The 21,031-nt window shown below is 33.8% G+C and overlaps 2 protein-coding genes across 2 annotated transcripts; one reads left to right on the top strand and one right to left on the bottom strand.

The window, feature by feature from the left end:
- Nucleotides 1-3,973: 3,973 nt before the first annotated feature.
- LOC135679150 (probable glutathione S-transferase DHAR2, chloroplastic) lies at nucleotides 3,974-9,213 on the bottom strand. The gene is made up of 6 exons (XM_065192587.1): nucleotides 8,906-9,213; nucleotides 8,646-8,736; nucleotides 8,404-8,547; nucleotides 7,125-7,242; nucleotides 5,434-5,574; nucleotides 3,974-4,387 (listed from the first exon to the last, which is right to left on the bottom strand). The coding sequence occupies exons 1-6, from the start codon at nucleotides 9,105-9,107 to the stop codon at nucleotides 4,301-4,303; spliced, it is 783 nt and encodes a 260-aa protein (XP_065048659.1). The 5' UTR covers nucleotides 9,108-9,213; the 3' UTR covers nucleotides 3,974-4,300.
- A 2,994-nt stretch (nucleotides 9,214-12,207) lies between these two features.
- LOC103992196 (aluminum-activated malate transporter 4) lies at nucleotides 12,208-18,311 on the top strand. Its single transcript, XM_009411806.3, has 6 exons — nucleotides 12,208-12,685; nucleotides 13,259-13,396; nucleotides 13,500-13,769; nucleotides 14,378-14,514; nucleotides 14,616-14,762; nucleotides 17,338-18,311. Exons 1-6 carry the CDS (start codon nucleotides 12,331-12,333, stop codon nucleotides 18,028-18,030), a joined length of 1,740 nt encoding a protein of 579 aa, XP_009410081.2. The 5' UTR covers nucleotides 12,208-12,330; the 3' UTR covers nucleotides 18,031-18,311.
- The last annotated feature ends 2,720 nt before the right edge of the window (nucleotides 18,312-21,031 follow it).

The raw sequence follows: 21,031 nt of genomic DNA, 5'->3' as shown, positions 1-21,031 counted from the left end.
TTAATTAATAAAGTACATGAAGACTTAAAATAAAAAATAAATAAATAAAATTTATTTGAAAATAATTTTACCCAATGAGATTTTAAAATTTTAAAAAACTATCTACACGCGTAAATTTTAAAAATAGACCAATAAGTCTAATAAATACAATAATACTATATTAAGTCTGACTAATAATATGAGTCATAACGGTTGTATATCATCATTGTCATATTTCTTTCTATGTATCACAACACTATTACTCTTTCCTAATACAGTCCAAAATGATTCTTATAATTTGTCTACAATCATATCATCACATTCAACCATAATATATATATATATATATATATATATATATATATATATATATATATATATATATATATACATAATTATGAATAAGATACTAGAAACAAATAATTTTAAGTATGTAAGTACGAATATCAATTATAGTGTCCACTAAAACATATATCATTATATCCTTTATGAGTTGCTTATAAACCCAATCATAAGAACATGTTCTTTCAAAATACAATACTTTATATTGTAAGTGAATTAATCAACAACCAATACAATATAACTCAAGTAATTAATTGATATTGGATATTTTTGGACTCCTTTCTCTGACCATCTAAGTACTTTATATAATAATGCATAGAGATGTAATAATACTTATCTTAGAGGAGAAAACTACTACAATGTCATAAAATATCTTTAGTGATTTAGTAATTGAGTCTGACCACACTGCCTAAGATAAAATTTTACAGTCATAAAGTTTAATCAATGGCTCAAAACATGCTACAAAATCAAATTTTATTATTAATAATATAATAATAAATTATCTCTCTAATTGATATAGATATTATTCACAAGATGAACTTCTTATTATGGAGGTAATTTATAAAATCAATATTTAAAAAATATCATCATTTCGAGTTGATATAATTCATATATGTGAGTACGTAATCATTCGTCCTTTCTAGATATCTTATTACTTTCTTTGCAGTTCTTTAGTGTTTTCTATTCCGATAAGCTTGAACATAGACTTCTAACTGTGTATATATAAAAAATACTTTCTTTCTTTGATTCTTTTTAAATCATTTTAAAGCATTTACTTTTGACTAAAATTTTATATTTATTGAACTAAGCTGTATATTAAATCCTTTTAAGACTTGGTTAATATATTCTTTTCTGAGATAGTCTTAATAATCATTGAGATATATCCTTAAATAATTCAATAATAATAAGATGTCTCATTCATATCAACCATCTTAAAATTCTTTGTGACAAATTTTTTAATTTAGTATAATAAACCAAGATCACTATTGGTAAATAAAATATTATCCATATATAAGACTAATATAATAAAATTACTCATATTGATATAAATACCGATTAATAGTATTTTTCTTAAATATGAAGAAAAAAAGTAATGATGTCAAGAACCTTTATATATCATTATCTTGAAGCTTGTTTAAGATCATTATCTTTATATTCTCTATAAATTGTTTAGAGAACCCATAGCTAGATCCTTAATCAAAAACTTATTTTTATATCGTAACTCAAACTCATAATGAGTCATTAATGTCATGATGATTTTTAATGAGTTCATTTAAAAACTAAATATTTTGACTGATATATTCTTTATGAGTAAAATTTTTAATTATAATTTTGATCATTATATCGTTCGATATTATCCTTTAAATCATATTTATATAATAATTTCTTTTATAATTATTGAACAATTCAACGAATTCATCAAACACTATTCTGGTTATTGATTTTAACTCTTTTTTATTACATTATATTACTTTTCAGAATCATTATTTTTCATGACATGTGAAAACAATGAGGAATCATTCTGATTCCTATATCATTGTATAATTCCTATAGAAATAGCATATAATAACCATAAATGATAGGATTTCTTTCCTTTCAAGATATTCCTAAGACCGTCAATTATGGTTATTCTACAAGATCATTAATAGCGATATCAATATAATGTGAGAGTTTAGTAATATTATTTTATTATTAACTTTTATCAAATCATTTAATAATTTGAGTAATAACAATCTCTTGAATAATAAAGGAGTATCAATCTATATCTCCTCAATATCAAAATTAAATTTTGAGATTTTCACTCCTATTGATTCACTATTTTATAGGAATCTTATATTATCATATTTAACTATCCTCCTACCATAATTAGGACAATAAGATATATATCCCTTTGAACTTTGAACTTTTCTGAATAAATAATAAAATAGTTAAAAATAGTTAGTAAATCTAATTTTCTTTTATGTGAGTTGAAGATCCTTTTCTCCGTAGGATAATTCTAAATATGTAAATATCTTAAGTTAGGTTTCTTATCATTCTATAACTTAAAAGAAGTTATATAATTTATTTATTAGGAACCCCATCGATCGTAATCAAATGATAGGACAAATAAAATAGAAAAATAGATTATCGCTTGCAAGTAGACGACAAGACAAAATAGATAGAAATTTAGATCGATAAAATATGAATCATTCGAACAACGTAAATCAGAAAATAATATATCTATGATATTTGATATCAAGAACTTAGGTTTTGATATCAATTGTTAGTATAAAACTGTTATAATAGATGAATTATTGGGCGAGTTCTTCCTATCAAAAACATCCCTTAAAGAATCCTACTATGATATAATTTTTTTTTTATTAACTAATATATATTATAGAATTCAATTAGCTCTATTATATATATTTTATCTTATTAATAGAGCCACATAATCTAACACAAATACCCCTTGCCTTACCGGAGCGGATTGTTATAGCGTCTTCTCGGGCAATCGATGAATTGTAACCATTATATAAAATGTGAGTGTTTATATGAGCTCTTCGTTCTCTCTAAGGTGTTAAATTGTACTTGTACGATTACGAGGTGCTTTAAATATTGCGCATGCTAATCGTACGATGTCTAGAACATATCGTGCACAACGTGTTCGCGGTGGGCTATGTATGCGTGTCGATGGTGTGAAAGATGTGAAGGAGTATACAAGAATAATAGCAGAACAAATTATGTGTTATCCTTGTTTCTATGTGCTGTATGTATCCGACACTTTACTATCCACGTGGACATAGACTGACACAAGTCACTCAAACATACCCCACGTCAGCTTTCATGTTGGGGCTAATTTGCAACACGTGGGTGGCCACCACGACGCGTCACGACATCGCACGAAACATGACCAATTGCCGCATCGCCAATTATACTCGCATGTGAAAAATAATACCTTCAAAAATACCAAGAGCAAACGAATTCTCTTGCAATATTTGTTATTCGACTCTCTGAAAGCGTAGAAAGGTTCGTATCAAAGAACACCCTGTACAACTTCTTGCAAGTCGGACACTCTAGCCCGAGGAGACTACTTGCACTGGCTCCATCGAGATTTTTTCAACTATAAGGAGCACTAACACTATGAAACGGATTTCATCTAGTGTATAAATAGATTTTAGATTGAGTGAATCTCCATTTCGTGAATCGAATACAAAAATAAAGCAGGGTTAACGGTGCCCAAAGAGCTATTTTGCGGTCTTAACTTTATGATATGTTAAGGATCAGATAGTAAGCTCGCCAACTATGATATATTTTAGTAACAAAAAAGAGTATTAAAGGGGTGGGTGGGTATTAGAAAAGACGTCGTAGTAACGGAAGCATAGAAGATGCACACAAGAGAAAGATGCGAGAGAGAAATCGGAAGGAGAAGACAAGACGATGATGACAATAAACATGAGAGGAAAAAAAAACTTAAAGAATATATTAAGCGACATATGTCGGCCACGATATCATCATATTACCCTTTAATATTAGTTTAGTTTTATATGATCTAAAATTATCTCGATAAAAAAATAGATGAGCTCAAGAAAGGGCATGAGGTGCAAGGAAGAAAAATGTTTATATGGGTTAAAGGCCCCAGTCAAGCATTGTTCTCTTTAAATACTCTTGGAAGTGTCATCTAAAGATCATTGATATTGATAAACGTATTCATATGTAAATTGGAACTTCAATAAGGATTTCTCAAGTAGAGCATGTGATCACCCTTTTCCTACTGGACCTCTTACAGATTAGCCTATGAAACCAGATATAGGCTTTTACCTCACTTATAAATATAAAAGAAACCCAAAGCTTGGTAAATCTGAAGATACATAAGCCTTTCTACGAATTAGCAACAGACTGATATAGTAATCATGTTAAAAACTGAAGCCAAAATTTGACTAGCATTTCATGTGCTGCCATGCTAAATTCAAGCAGAAATATATGAGGGTTGTTAAATGGTTTAACCTATGACTTTTGGACGCCATCCAGCAATGACATCCTCTGGGAGTGCCCGAGTCTTGACGAATGAATCCATGGAGAAAATCGACTGCAACACCAACAACTTGCATTAGTAGGAAGGCGAAAGAAAAGAACAAAAAGGAAAAAGATCACTTCTTTCTTAATGGATATATCAACTTGCCATAGATTGTATATAACCTAAGATTCATGCTTTAAGAAAAGGTAAACATGCATCATGAGGTAAAAGTCTAACGGAAGCAAGCAAGTGAAGTGTGAAGAACTATCACTCGTGATAGGGATGAAATCAGCTAAAATGTGTAGATCACTTACCGTAGTACCGACATGACAACAGAAACAAAATATAAAAAATCTGCTTGTACACAATGACATAACTTGTGATTTAACAAAATTCTAGCAACAATGCAGAGAAATTCTCTATTCACAAGAGAAGCAAGATGATATGAAATCCAACCAAAATATCGCCAATTATCTATATACTTTTCTAAAACAGAAGCTAGAAATCAGTTAGTGAGTATTCTCCAATACTTTCCACAATTTTCATCCATAATTGCTTTCGACTCTTGGTTGTCCTCTGAAGATAGCTAAAGAATTTGCTATAATGTTTAATGAATTCATTCAATGAGGTAATATGTATTTATACAAATTTGAGGGAGAGGTTTCCCTCAATCATGCGGTGCTTGATCCTCATATCATAGATTGGATTGAAACATGCAAGGAATGCAAAATTGTTATTCCAGATTTGTCTCTATCATAATCCTCCATCAATAACTGTCTACAAACAAGTCTCCATAATAAAGTGGAAAGGCATTTGATTAAATGATGAAAATGGTTTGCACACATGTATCACATTTAGGAAAGCAGAGAAATGTTGTAAAATATTCTTGTCTGCTTTTTTGGACATAGGATAGATATCTCATGAAGAACATAAAATGATTAATCATCAACTGAAATATAATATAAATTATGCCTCATACATTTTACCAAATATATTAGAGTAAACAAAGTATTGAAAGTGCAGTAATAAAGTTTGTCATAATATTCATAACGGATTGATTAACCATATAATCACAAAATATCTAAAAAACCCAGAAAATTCAAGATTATTTTACATACCTTCATGTAGTTCCTCACATATGCAAGTGATTCTGGAACTGACCAGTTCTTATAGTGACCAAGGGCAATCTCCATATGATAAAGCTTAGGCCCAAGGGATAAATCAGCAGCAGATATACTGTCACCATTCACAAAAGGCCCCTGACAAAGAAAACAAACAAACCAAGTTTTAAGTTTCTTAATTTAGTTGTAACCACTACCAAAAATTCAATCATTGGAATCAGAAATGAACAAGAACTAGATGGTTATCCACATGAAACTTACTGTTGTATATTGCACAATGAATTCTCAAGTCAATCCCAAAGAGCAGAATCAAGTATACAATTCACAAAAAATGTCTAGCCAAAAAAATTCCATGATGGCGAACAAGTAGAACTTGGCATCTGCTTTATTTGTTCAAATCAATCAACTTAAAAATGTTAAAGAGCTAAAAATATCATAAGTCTGACATACTTCTTGATAGGGGTAAAAACGGATTTGACGTAACACACCAGATTTGACGTAATACACCCCGACGTCGGGCACACTTGGACGGCACACTGCCCTAAGGGGCGAGCATTAACACCAACGTAATGTGCACCCTCGCTCACCGTACCCAGACGACCTCATCGTTTGACCTCACACGACCGGACGAGGCAGGGGAAGGCGTCGACCAAGGCTCGCCATACCCTGCGGCGGCTCGGCCTCCCACGCAACGCCCACGACGACGACAGACACAATTGGGTGTACGGCCCTGCCCCGGCGGGATGGCGCATCAGGTAACATCGAATTTACCTATAAATACCCTCGGGCTTCAAACAAGCCGGGTAAGCACACAAAAGCACGACTTCTCCCAAAAACTCCTCTCCCAATCACTGACTTGATCGTCGGAGGGGTCGGGCCGAACCGCCGACCCGACCTTTATGCAGGTACTCGACCGAAGCCGACCCAGCCAGGCGTCACGGAGCATTCCAGCCAGATCCCTCACAATCGGCCGTCACAAGATCCCCCCCAGTCACGCCTGATCCCAGCCGTTTGGACCCCTGATCCAGCCGCGTCGACCCCCAGGTCACGGCTAAAAAAGTTACTTACCGTAACACTTCTAATTTTTAACTTCTTGGTTTAATTATTGAATGTAAAAAGAAAAAGTCATTGAAGTATCAAACAAGTCTTTATTATCCATCATTGCTAACAATAATAAAATAAATGGGATGGGTATATTTTCAAATTAGCAAATGGTGTTCCTGACTCTATCAGTCAAATCAAGCATTTAATATCAAATTTGATTAACAAGTTTCAGCAAGAAGGCAAACTATACACTGCTTTGCTGGTCTAATGTCTTGGCCTTCATATTTTTTTCACATTCGATGACAATAATACAATCAGAACCATACCACCTGCACACATGCAACTTTCAAAGATAAAATAAAACATAATACAAGTAAATAGGGATAGATAAAATCATTAAATAAAACATAAAGAAGAAACCGTAGGCATTTGTCTTCAACAAAAGTTATACTTAGACAGCATTAACAAAAAAACAGGTTTTAACAACAAAACAGGACATGAATATGTCAAAAAGCTGCCCTAAATACATGTAGCACACAATTTTAAATCCAGTAGACAGTTCAAAAAATAAAGGCGGTAAATGCATGACCGGAAAGTAGTATGAATTTTTTTTTTTTCAAAACAAAATGACAAGACAAACTTACATTGTCCTTTAAGTATTCATTAAACAAAGTCAGCTCATCAAGCAAGGCTTGTTCTGTGCCATCATTAGGATCTTTGCTTTTTAAGAAACCAATAAAAGCTGAGAAGATTTTTGAACCACTACAAGAAAAGTCATGTTATTGTCATATCAAATTAAAAAGATGTAAAAAGAAATTATCAAATGTAAATAAAAGTTGTTCACAGAAAGTAAATAGATTGGGAAAAAAGTAAGGAGATTGATAATACTGGATCTGGATTAGGTAAATCGGTTCGTCGGTTGCTGTCTTATACTCCAAAATAGTGTAGTTACAAGTTACCACAATTTGTAGAAATTTCTAGACAATATTCCAGACACCTCAGTGAGTGATCAAAAGATAGATTAAAACACTTACAACAAGATTAATATGAAAATAAATTCTTGATGTAAGGGTATTAGTACAGGTCTCCTATGTGTTATATTTATGATTCAAAATGTGATAAATTACCTCATTCCTGCAAGAAGCTGCCAATGGCAAGAGTGATAAACTCGTAAAATAGCACTATGATAATTAAAAAGCTACCTAAGAAATTCAAATGTCATGGATTTTACATCATCATGGTAACTGTCTCAGAACCACTAAAATGGTTTAGTGTCATTGATGAACTCCTCAACATAACCCATTCAGTAATGAGCCAAAGGACTTGTTAGTAATGGATCACATCATCTCAAGAATCAAGAGAACATATTACATGGTGACACTATCAAAGATGTCCCTTGATCACAAAAGTTGATATATCCAACAGATCATTAAAGCATAAAAAAAGTGAACTGCAGAAACTACTTTCTACACTAGCACTAGGCTCTTGATTGCACACATTCCAAAAGTTCTTTCTCCCTTTTCTTGAGTTTGTAGAAAAGTGACAAGGAGTCGGTAACAATTATAACAGTATTTTATGCCTATTTTTCAATCACTAATTATCATGTACATAGAACACCTGTTCCTGGTATAACTCCATTGTTTATATAGGTAGCACGGAGGAACTCTTAGATGGCTAATCTAGATTTCTATTTGAGATAACCATCAAACAAGCATGATACTCTCAAAATTGTTGGGAACACTAGGTGATAGCTTATAATTAAATGACTTAGGCATGCTTTCTGTCCAATGAAATACTGCAAAGAGTTATGAATTAATATAAAATAATTGAACCAACAAAAAAAGAGAGAAAACTGTATCTAATCTTTCACTAAATACCAATCCGATGACAAATTTAAAGAAAAAAAAAAAGTGAAATCCATACGCTGAAGCCTTCTCTGGAGGCGTCTCTAAAGACGGAACAGGGTATTTTTCTTCCAATGATTTTGTAATAATGTCTGAATCAGCAATCCACTTCTCATCAAGCTTAATGACAGGAACTTTTCCTTCAGGGCTTATTTGCAGAAACCTAGAGCAGTGAATGGTAACCAAACATATCATGAGATGAATCCATCCCATCCCTTGCATTTTGCTCCTCCTTTACCAGAACAAGAATTAAAGATTTACCATTCTGGCTTGTTTCCCAGATCGACCAATTTCATGTCATACGATAAACGCTTCTCCTCGAGGGTCAAGAGAACCCTTTGCGAGAAAGGACCTGAACAGACATTACGAATGGTCTAATTCTAGCAAACATCGATGCTGAAAACCACCGACAATTAGACAAACATGTCTAGTACATAGTTCCAATTAGTTCCACCAGAACATTATAAAGGAATCATTCATGAGAGTGGGGGAAGTAGAGAGATGAGATCGAGAGGCTTTACAATCGCCAAGTCGGTTGGGGACGGTGATGGACGCCTTGACGCAGACCTCAAAAGGGGGCTCCGAGGGGGACGAGGCGCGGACGGGGAGCACACGAAAGCAGCGCCGGGATGAGCGGAGGCGGACGGCGGCGGTGGATGCGAGGAGGGACGAGGAACGGGACAAGAAGGCGGCGGGAGCGATGGTTGCCGTCGCCGCCGACATCGCTGCTTCCCCTCGCCGCTCGCGGCCGTGGGTACACGACGAAAGAGAGCACCCCGAGATGGATGCGGTTTGCGATGGTGGGATGGGATGGAACGAACGGGTGTTCCTTTTGGTGACGTTTGCGCGGGTAGGGCATCAACGGATGAGATTTAAGATGGGACGTGCACGCGTTCGCCATCGGAAATGGACGGCGGATGAAAGTGAAGCCTGCATATCCAGCGGCTCACGTGAATCACATGTCGCGGAGAAGTGAAGCGAAATCGTTTCCTCATAAAATGAGAATAGAAAAACACAATTAATTGAAGAAATTATTCGAAAAATTGGCTTTTTCTTTCTTTTTCAGAAGAATTTGTGGTGCTCATTTCAGCTTAGGCTAATATTTATGATTCGGGTGTGATATCCCAATTTAGTTTAACATAATAACTTAAATTGATCAATAAGATTAATGACTTAAATTGATTAACAAAAAAATTTTATTTTTTGATTTCTTTTCAGAAACGCTCCTCATTTTTAAATTTTTATTTTTTAATAATTAGAATATCCCAATCATCTTTTTTTTTCTTATGGATTAACGGCGAATCTATCCGATTATAATATTTTTACACTACATTAATTAATATAAAGAAATATTATAATAGAGTAAGTACAAAGATACTGTGTAATAGTGTTTATATACCATGTTATAATATTTTTTATAATATTATTTAAAAATAAAAAAATGTATTATAATATTGCTGTACTACTTTAGTATTTTTTAATATAATTAAAAATACTATAAAAACAATATTTTTATAAAAATATATATAATTATTATATTATAATATTTTTGCTATTACTAAAATTATATAACATTTTTACATTGACCTTTAAATATTCATTAACAAAACAATTATCTTTTGATTTTTTTTTCAGAAACGCTCCTTATTTTTAAAATTTTTATTTTTTTAATAAGTAGAATATCCGAAACATCTATTTTTTTTTATGGATCAATCGTGAATCAATCCAATTATAATATTTTTAACTACAATAGATAACATAAAAAAATATTATAATATAGTACAAAGATACTGTGTACTAGTGTTTATATACTATGTTACAATATTTTTCCTAATATTATTTAAAATAAAATTATTATAATTAAAAATACGTTAACGTTGTGTAAAAGTACTATAAAAATAATATTTCTTTTTTGCTATTACTAAAATTATATAACATTTTTACATTGACCTATAAATATCCATTAGCAAAAAAATTATTTTTTGAGTCTTTTTTCATAAACGCTCCTTTTTTTATTTTTTCTAATAAATAAAAATACCCCAATCGTCTGTCTTTTTTCTTAGCGATCAATGCACATGATGAATCAATCCAGTAATATAAAAAATATTATAATATAGTACAAAGGTATTGTGTAATAGTGTTTATATACTATGTTATAATATTATTAAAAATACCTTAATGTTTTGTAAAAAATATAATACAATAAAAAAAAAATATTATACGAGATTGATTAACTTTATGATTGATTTATAAGAAATATATATATATATTCTAGAATTTTAAAAATGAAAATGCTTCTTAGGAAAAAAAGAATTCGCCCATCGATGAATGCCTTCAAGGCTTAAACAATGGTGACCTACTACTTCTCAGAACAAAGGTTACATGTAGATCTACTCCTTAACACAAAGACAGATTATGATCGATTGATCTCTAACACACTGACTGCATCTTAAGAATGCTAAATCAATCTTCTAAGCAAAGCAATCATCATCATCAAAGATGGTAGGCCACCATATGATTGATTAATCGATTGGATAAAATAATAATAGAATAAAATTAAAAATGTACCTGACAAAAAATAAATACATGTATTCAAATTTTTGGATAAGAACGCCTTCACACAATGGTAAAGTCATCCATGATTACTTTTTAAATGATTATAAAAATAAAAAAAATTAATTAATAAATTTGTGACGTTTGTTAGCTATTTGTCATCTTATTAGAAATTAAAAATCGTACACTATATAGAATGTTTGTTAGTGTCGTTGCAGATTACACAAGCACGGGGTTGACAACCCTTCTTTGTATCGAAAAGCCAAACGGCCGATAGGGAAACCATTATTTTCATAACAAGCCTATATCTGACCAATTATAAATATATATATATATATATATATATATATATATATATATATATATATATATATATATATATATTTGGACCGTCCAATAAAGGGAACAGTCAAAAAAGACATGTCCACTTTTCTTGGTTGAGAATGGAAATCATTTCCAACCACATGTTTCGGGGGCATGCCGGCACCGCACAGAATGAAACTGAAATGACGATGAAACCCCCTCGTGTATCTCGTGCGCTATTAAGAAATGTTGGTTTGGGCGGCTCGTATGTTGAGTTTTCTTACTATATAGCCCCTCTACATATAATTATTTTACTAAATTCTAAATTTACGTATTTACACTTGCATGGATGCACTACTACTAAAGAATAATGGATTCTTTTGATTTAAATTAATTTAATACATAAAATTAAAGGCAAGACAATTTAATATACATTTAGAATATGAGAATTTTTCGATCATTAGCAGTCCTACTTTTGAAGTAATTTGAGGCTATATATATATATATAGGGGTATAAATGTAAATATAAATAGATCCTAACCGTAGTTGGCTGAATTTTCGAAAAAGATCAATTTTTGAGTTTTTCGCAGAAAATATAATGTATTTTTTGTTTAATATTTAAAATATCAATCCATCAATCTCTTTTTATTTTCTTTGCCTATGGATGGAGGGATAAAATGAACCAATTCAAGTATAATATTTTTATATAAATATAATATAAAAATATTATAAAAGGATAGATTTATCGTAGGGGTTCAATCCATCCCAAAAAAAAAAAAAAAAAAGAGCAAAAATGGGTAGATTGTCAAATAATAATAAGTAGCTGGTATTAGGAAATAAAAAATAAAAAATTAGGTACCTTTATGAGGAAAAAGCTAAAAACAGTTTTTTCCCCATAAATTCGCCATTTATAGTTGGTGGAATGTGATCAGCCGTCGCTTCTCCCTCTTTTATCTTTTCCCATCTAACCTTCGCGTCGACCCACTCCTCCTTGACGTTGAAAAGCCTAAAAGCTTCTCTCTCTCTCTCTCTCTCTCTCTATCTCTCTCTCGCCACCGCAAGTAACCGAGAACTCCATACGCACCACCAAATGGCCCCTAAACTGGGATCCTTCCATTACAACTTCGAGCAGCGGAGCAAGGAACGGCTCCTCTCCTCCACCCTCCTCCCCCACCTCTACGATGACCCCTCCACCCGGCAGGGAGGCTGCTTCCGCCGCCTGGCCGATCGGATCGCTGCCGCGTGGGCCTTCATCCGGTGGTTGGCCGTCGAGGGTTGGGAGTTCGGGCGGTCGGACCCACGGAAGGTGGTGTTCGCCGCTAAGATGGGCCTCGCCCTCACCCTCATCTCCCTCCTTATCTTCCTCCGGGAGCCCTTCCGGGACCTCACCAAGTACTCCGTCTGGGCCATCCTCACCGTCGTCGTGGTCTTCGAGTTCAGCATAGGTGGGGTGGGTGGGAACTTGAATGATCGATGAGATCTTCATGTCGTCTATTTTTCTTCGTGCAAATTTATTTTCCGAGACACGAAAAATGCCTAAAATCGCAGTTTGATTGCTTATCTGTGCTTTGAAGATGAATGCGCTTCCTTATATCAGATACTGTCTTCTTCATGCTTTGTCATGTGGATTCCCTCATGTATAGTATAAGATCTTGGAGGTTTCTTTTTCTGGTGGAATAAACCTTGGATTAATGGACATGCCAATTAGTCTACTTCATGTTTATAAAAAGTGAGCTGACTTTGTAAATTAATTTATAACGGTCATTCATCATGGTCAACAGAGTCGATTCTACATTTGTAACACATTCTTTAGAGAAAGTGTGAAGACTGATGGAACATTATTGGAGCTGTTTGACCGCTAGAAGATAAAGAAGTTGTAATTAGTCTTTTATCTACTTGTGAGAATTTCTGAGTGAGCAGATCATAGGCCCATTAATGAATTTTCCTACTAGTTCCTTTTAAATTCTTGCCCCATGCATACTTAATCCAGCCTGAGTATCCAAGTCTGCATCATGCAGGTGCCACTCTAAGCAAAGGGCTTAATCGGGGTTTAGGAACATTACTTGCCGGAGGCCTTGCTCTAGGTGTTGCAGAACTAGCAATACTCACCGGAGATTTGGAGGAAGTAACTGTAGTTATTAGCATCTTTGTTGCTGGTGAGATGCATAACACCTGTCTCTTGCTTTCATCGTTGAGTATTTTGCATTATATAGGACTGACTTTTTCCTTTTTTTCATTTCTCATCCATCACCGATGCAGGATTTTTTGCAAGCTTCATAAAGCTCTACCCGACAATGAAGCCTTATGAATATGGCTTTCGAGTCTTTTTGCTCACATTTTGTTTCATAATGGTGTCCGGATATAGGACAAGGGCATTTATTGAGACTGCAGTGAGCCGGTTTCTATTAATTGCTCTTGGAGCTGGTGTTGGTTTGGGAATAAATATTTGCATTTATCCAATCTGGGCAGGAGAGGATCTGCACAACCTGGTAGCAAAGAACTTCACAGGTCTAGCTAAGTCTTTGGAAGGTAATTATTATATGAATACGCTTCATCCTATCATTTCACATGGTATCTGATTTGAAGTTTTGAAACATCTTGGTGCTCATGACTTGGACCAGGCTCAACAACTATAGCAATGTAATCTGTTTCCAATAGTTTGATAATCGGTACATTTTGCACAATGGTACTTGAACTCATTGTCAAATAATTGATTCAAAATTTTGAACATAAGACTTTTGCAATTTTTTTACTACAATTTTTTTCTGCCTACAGAGAGTTAGGCAGAAAGTGAAATGTAATCTTCAGTTGGCAGAGTAATCTGAAGTTATAACTGGATTAGTCTAATATTGGAAGCAAGGTTTTAATACCAGATGGACTGATAAATACCCACCAGTATTTTCCAGTCCAACCAAGTACCTTTCCTGAAACATATATCTTGGTATTGGTACAATACTATTCTTTTTTTTTGTTATGTTATTTAATGAAATTTGGCAGTACAGAATGGTATACTACTCGGTGCATACTGATATCACACGACTCCAGTAGGTTACGGAAATTGGTGTTGGACTGAAATTAAAATCCTTCATTGGTAGAACCATAATACTTATCAGCTGATCCTGTTGTTATTTCTGTAGGTTGTGTCAATGGATACCTTCAATGCGTTGAATATGAAAGAGTTCCTTCAAAAATTCTTACTTACCAGGCTTATGATGATCCTCTGTACAGTGGGTATCGATCTGCTGTACAATCAACAAGTCAAGAGGATGCTCTTGTATGTATCTTTTTGAACTTCTATGCATTCCTGAAATCTGTCATTGGTTGAATGGAAGATGAGTATTTTTTATAAGTATTTTTTTCCATGTTTTATCATAGTTAGGTTTTGCTATCTGGGAGCCACCACATGGTCCTTACAAAATGTGGAATTATCCCTGGAAGTGCTATGTTAAAGTTAGTGGTTCGCTCAGGCACTGTGCCTTCATGGTTATGGCATTACATGGTTGTATACTATCAGAGATTCAGGTAGGATGCTTTTTTTGTGTTATTTTTCTAGCATTGTTTGATTTAGTACATTATATTTCCTTGAAAGCTCTCTTTCAGTTTGTTCTTATTTGTTTTCGCTTATTGAATCTGGTAAGAATGGGAAATATTTTTTATTAAAATGATTAACTAAGTCTATCATTGATTCTAAGAATCCTAAATAATAGTGGATAACATTATCTTACCACATGGCTTAGTGGCATAGATAAGATTGATGATTGAGAATATGTAGTAGCAAGGAAATTATGTAGCATGGTCTTAGTGGCATATAAGGCAAGATTTCTGTCTGACAATATGTAGCAAGGAAATTAAGTGATAGGACCATGTTCTTGGGTCGACAGTTTGGAAGACAGAGCATGAATGAGTCTTAAGAAATTGTACAAGTCTAACAAAACTTAATTGAGGTCTATAATAACTTATGGCCAACTACATGATTAAAGTCGGCAGTCCATTGGGTGTACACAGAAGAGGCTTTTGGTGCTTGTAGGGCCATAGGATTTGAATAATAACTCATGACTAGTCATTGAATGGTATGAGTACCAGTCCAGTCCGCATTCATATTTGACTGTGGTACATCAAAGAGCAGATGTGTTATTGTGGTTGATCATGAACTAATTATGAACATGATTAGGATTGACAATGAACCGATCATGATGTTGTTATGTAAATTGAACCTTAGAATTCTAACAAGCAGATTATATCATAAACAGAAAATTAAATGCGGTGTGTGTTTATCATACATAAATTTTGGTAAATGAACAATACTGGTCTTTTATGGGATCAATGCGAGAAAAGAACTCTCTTAGCCTTTTGGGTGTGGTCTTGACATATTGGGTCATTATAGGCCTTATTGGGTTATTATAGGCCTAATTTTATTGAAGGTGCAAAATCGCATTAAGAAGCATAGTATAAAAAATGTGTAAAGTGGCAGAAAGTTCAAAAGAAGGATTATTGTCTTACTGCTTTAGAATGTAGCATCACTCTCATTGAAAAAACAAAAACATAATTTGTACTAGGATTTTCCAGCTGAAGAGTTCTGCCTCTATTAAGCTCTATATTTGGAACTGCCATTGGGTGCAAGTATTGCTCAGTTCTTATGACTTTTTCCACAAGCTTCCTTATATCGTGGTTGATTTGGTGAATTGTACCGTAATTATACCATACTTCTTTCTTCTGAATAAGAGCAGCATGAATCTTTTTGCAGTCACATGATATGATAGATGGCATGACATGTTATTATATAACATCTTCCAAGTTTGGCTGTTATACATGCAATAGAGTGATCGACATGATATGATATTATATGAAAAAAAAGATAAATGAAAAAGATACATCAAATAGTAGGCTAGAGATTCAGGAACCTACACTGCAATCATGGATTCATAATAGTCCTAATTTTAAGTTATTAGTATATCTTAATCAATGTCATAATCGGAGAGTTTTAAAGGTCTACTTTTGGAGGAACATAAATATCAACGGGATTTCCATAAAATAATTCCACATCTTTAATTGATGTCCTCCTATTGTTGCTCAATAACAAAAACTGGCACCATGTACATAAAGGAATAAGCATATATTTCTCAAGGGAATTATTTGTTTGAGGAATTGTTCCTTGATCCATGTAGAAACTTTCATGTTGGTTGTTGGAGTTGGATCCTTCTAGGTTTGTCAATTTCAGAAGTTGTGCCAAAATTTTCATTACACTTGGTAATTCTTGGCTAGTAAAATTGCTTATTTCTGCATCATTGGAAAACTTGAAAAAGTTAGAGATGTCATGTACATATTTCCGGGCCAACTCTACTTCTTTAGTCCTTGGAATACTATACTTGGTGCAGTTATGCTTAATTTTCATTACATGATAAACTAGAATCATGGATCAATCTTCACTTGAAGAATATATTCAACTACAAATTAGTTTGCCTTGCTTTGCAACATATAGAAAATGATCCTTTCTCATCACCATGAGTCATCATGCCATATCTGGGTGAAAATGTTAGTCAAATAGCTAGAAAATACAAATTGAAATGACAAAGATGAAAGAAGACCATCAGAAATAGCAAGGATATGATAATCCTTGGGTTGTCTCTGAATATTTACTTCAATATAGCTAAATGATAGAAATGGATCCTTGTAGTTGATATTAGAATCCTTGGACTGCCTCAGGATATTCTCTTCTGTACAACTAATGATATAAAAGGATCCTTGTAGATGCATGACTTTGGAATTCTCTTCAGAAACCTTCCACTATCTATTCTTTACTACGCTTACCTGTTAAAATCTCATCTGTCTGTGCTTTACTAATCGTACCTGATAAAAAGGAATTCTCTTCCTGCAGAAGTGGATCATGTTAAAGTCCAATACAGTATGGTACTTTGTGCAAGTATAAGGCTATCTTTGTTATTTATGTAATTAATGTGATAATCTGGAACCTGCAGATTATTGTAATTATTTGATTTTTAGCACATGTATTATGCACTTGCATGTGCATAATAAAAGTCTTAAGTGTTCTCATTTTCATTTTAACCAGTGTTGCCACTTGTGTGATTAAAAATCACAGGCCCCACCAGAAAGCAGACAAATTTTTAGCAGCGAGCTGAAGAGAGTTGGTTTTGAAGGTGCTAAAGTGTTACGCGAGCTTGGAGATTTAATTAAGACAATGAGAAAACTGGATAAACCAAATTTTCTCTTTGAAGTCCATGAGGCAGCTGAAGTTTTGCAGAAGAAGATAGACAGGAAATCGTACCTTCTAGTGAATCTAGAAAGCTGGGAGGGTGTAGAGTTCACTGATGGAACAAAGGGAATCCCTGGCAGACCTAACATCACGGAAGATGATAGCAAATGCTACACAGGAAGATCTAATGGTGAAGCAGTTGTCGATCATCGATCACCACCACTTTCTACAAGTTCTGATATTCACAACTTAGTCACAAGTGACACCGGTTCTCTGCCAAAGATGGACTCCATGTTCAAGAGGCAGATGCAGTGGCCTGGAAGGCAGTCGTTTAATTTAGAAGCCATGCTTAATGGAGAAGAGTCGAGAACCTATGAAAGCGCTAGTGCATTGTCACTGGCAACGTTTGCTTCGCTTCTCATTGAATTTGTTGCGAGGCTTCAAAATTTGGTGGATGCATTTGAAGAGCTAAGTGAACAAGCCAATTTCAAGGGGAATGTAGATGAACCAGTGTCGGAGACTGCTGGGCTGTGGACCAGAATCAGGAAGTTTCATGTGAGAAAAGAGGAATTAGTTTAGAGGGTCAAGGAATTCGTTGTTCGAAGATTCCTAACGGAGTGTTTTGCAGTGAAATATCGGTGTTGCAGCTAAAACTTTTGGAGAACTTTTAGAGTTCTCGTCTGGCAATCAGATTGCTATCTCGCAAGCATGTAAATATCCAAAGGCTCATGTAAACATATAATGACAAGAAATTGGATTCTACTGGTATCAGTTGGGCATGCAGATGACCCAAAAAATATAACCCCGTGTATTTTTTACAACAATATCCTATAAATTATTATTATTATTTCCGATAGCCATATCCTGGGAATGTTGTCCATTCATTTCAAGTCGTTTGTACTGTTTCAGCGATGGTAAATTGGCTCAGAAGGTGGAGCTTTTGTGGTTTGACATCCTGAATGATATCTAAAGACAATTGCTTGTTTTATTTATTAGGTTTTTAGAAAAGCAATGGATTGTGAAAGAAACTATAAACTTTTGTTGTGCTTAATCATTGTGAAAGGTATGAGTTTATTTTGAAAGGAAAATGCTGTATAAATTAGTTGGGGGTTACCAAAAACTGAGGCGTTGGAGACCTGTAGACAAGAATTGAAAGGGGAATGTGCTGCACCTTAGAAAAAGTGGGATGCTCATTCATGGATAGCAGAGTTGATTGTTCTGTAAAAATTGGTTGAATCTCATAATATTTAACAGGTTAGCAAGTGAGAGAATATTCATAATTATGATTTTGATGTGCCATTGCAGGAGGAGGAGATGTAGTTGACGAGTCCGTCTTTTAACTTTGAAGGAGTGCAAGTTGTGTTGAAGGGCTTGTTAGAGTCCTTCAAGTAGAGAGCCTATCATTATAGAGGAGGAGGCCATACGATTCTTTCTTCAATGTCTTTGATGACAAAGCCATCATTTGTAAGACCAAAATCATCAGTGGTCAAAAGATTCATGGCAATAAGTTGTAGCAAAGGGGATACGGGAGCTTTGAGAATGCAAAGATCATCTGTATCGCTTAGAGGGGATATACACCGGAGCAGTGATTGCTAAAGCGATTGCTGTTACGATTTAACCAAAGCTACTAAAGACAATTTAGAATGAAAGTTACTAAGCTCAAAATACCTAATGTTAAAGCTCTCGTTTAATCAGCAATCATCACCCCAATCATCAAATAAAAAAGTAATAAGACAGTTTAATCATCACCCCAATCATCAAAGCTGTTATGAACCCGATAGATCTCCTTTATCCTTAAAGATGATTTTTGAAGTTCACATTGCTCCGAAATGATAAAATCGTATGGGTACATCTATCTCCTAAAGCAGATAATTTCTCGTGAGCCTATGAGCCACACCAATGATCGATCGATCAAATTGTCCCTTATGCTTTTACAAGATTAAAAAAAAAATTCGATGTCATGATTAGATTTTTTATTCCAGGAAAAAATAAAAAAAAAACTCGGTGTCATGATTTAATGTCAAAGGTATGGTCGTGGAGTCTAGTATGATTGAGGTGGAATCAATGTCAAAGGTATGCTATTTTCGATTCCTTTTGGTCTTGTTCTTTCCCTTTGCCAATCAATAATTGATAGGTTAATGATCTCTCGTGACCCTTTTTAGAAGCTCATTGACTTCCCGTTTACAACTGCTAGGATACTTACTAATTCCATCTATTTTGACTCCAAACCTTAGTAACTAATTAGGTATTTGTCCCTCAGTTGCAATTTATGTGTCCTCGAGTTGAATCTAATTATCCAAGTTTGGACCTGACTTTGGCCTATACATTCCCTTCTAAATGCTCACAAAAGTGGATTGGACAAACTTACATGTTTAATATGATCCAAAAGGAAAAAACCTAAAGAGGTCCTGTCCTACGATGAACAACTCTTTGGAGGCTAGAATGCTCATGTTGATGATCAACGGTATGGATCTCATCACAATGGTGTATTTTATAATTCTATCCATGAGTTTCGAGATAATTTATCTAGAAAATAATTCAGTATTTACATTTTACCGTATAACGCCCCGTGGTTTAGAAATTATTATGATTTTCTTGTTTAAAATTTTAACTTTATTCCTTCTATTCTAATCAAATTTTTTTTCCAAAATTACTTGAATCCATTAAAATCCTCCTAAAATTGTAAGTATAAAAATTATAATTATCCTATTATTATTAAAAACTTTAATATAAGAATCAAAATCAAATATGATATATTAATATTTACATACATTTTGATACCATTCAAAAAAAAATTTATTTGACGTACGAACATACGATATACAAGAAGAACTATATTCATATATTTTTTCTCTTTCTATTCTTTACATATATAATCTTTGGTGTTTCATCCCGATGAAATCTTAATATTTTTAGATGAAAACATAAGATTTATGATGATAATTAGAAGAGTCTCTACCATCAAGATTATCTCATAAAATATATATTTGTATTGATCGATAATTATAATCAAAATTTAGTAAGACTTATGATAATAATTAGGAGAATCTTTACCATCAAGATTATCTCATAAAAAATTAAGATTATTGATCAATAATCATAATCAAAATTTAGTAAGATTTATAATATATCTTATCTAATTAGACACATTAATAAAAATATCTTAGATAAATATATTAAAAAAATAACCGTAAAATTTCCACTAATGCTGATGGCCTTATAAACCATAAAATAATGACCTTAGATTAAGATATTAAAGTCATAAAAATAATCTTTCAAGGATAAGGTTGCATTCATCCTCCTTGATCTGTTCTTGTCACTTCCTTTCATTTTCACCGAAGACTTTAGTTGTAGTAGGTTGATGGTATCGTGGGACCCACCAAGCCAATTGCCATGTATCTCTCTGTTGGACTTGAGCCACTTGCTTCGTTAGTCAAGTTGACTTTCGCAACAGAACAATACTTTCACCTACCCGAGCACGTCGCTACTCGCGTCGCATACCCGTCTCGTGATGTGACCAGAAACGAGGCTTGCGACTGCTACTCCAATCAGAAGGAAGGTAGACGGACAGGCAAGCGTG

Source organism: Musa acuminata, chromosome BXJ1-7 (assembly GCF_036884655.1).
Source record: "Musa acuminata AAA Group cultivar baxijiao chromosome BXJ1-7, Cavendish_Baxijiao_AAA, whole genome shotgun sequence".
Lineage (NCBI taxonomy): Eukaryota > Viridiplantae > Streptophyta > Magnoliopsida > Zingiberales > Musaceae > Musa > Musa acuminata.
Note: the sequence above shows the minus strand (reverse complement) of the source record. Positions and strands in the feature narration are given on the sequence as shown.

Bases quoted from the DNA above. Each gene is read 5' to 3' on its own strand.
- LOC103992196 (XM_009411806.3), top strand. From the start codon at position 12,331: ATGGCCCCTAAACTGGGATCCTTCCATTACAACTTCGAGCAGCGGAGC. The intron at 12,686-13,258 runs GTGGGGTGGGTG...TGCATCATGCAG, and splicing joins GGTCTTCGAGTTCAGCATAG to GTGCCACTCTAAGCAAAGGG. The intron at 14,763-17,337 runs GTAGGATGCTTT...TAAAAATCACAG, and splicing joins GTATACTATCAGAGATTCAG to GCCCCACCAGAAAGCAGACA.
- LOC135679150 (XM_065192587.1), bottom strand. From the start codon at position 9,107: ATGTCGGCGGCGACGGCAACCATCGCTCCCGCCGCCTTCTTGTCCCGT. The intron at 8,737-8,905 runs GTAAAGCCTCTC...ATGTCTGTTCAG, and splicing joins CCCCAACCGACTTGGCGATT to GTCCTTTCTCGCAAAGGGTT. The intron at 7,243-8,403 runs GTATGGATTTCA...CTTTTCTTGTAG, and splicing joins CCTCCAGAGAAGGCTTCAGC to TGGTTCAAAAATCTTCTCAG.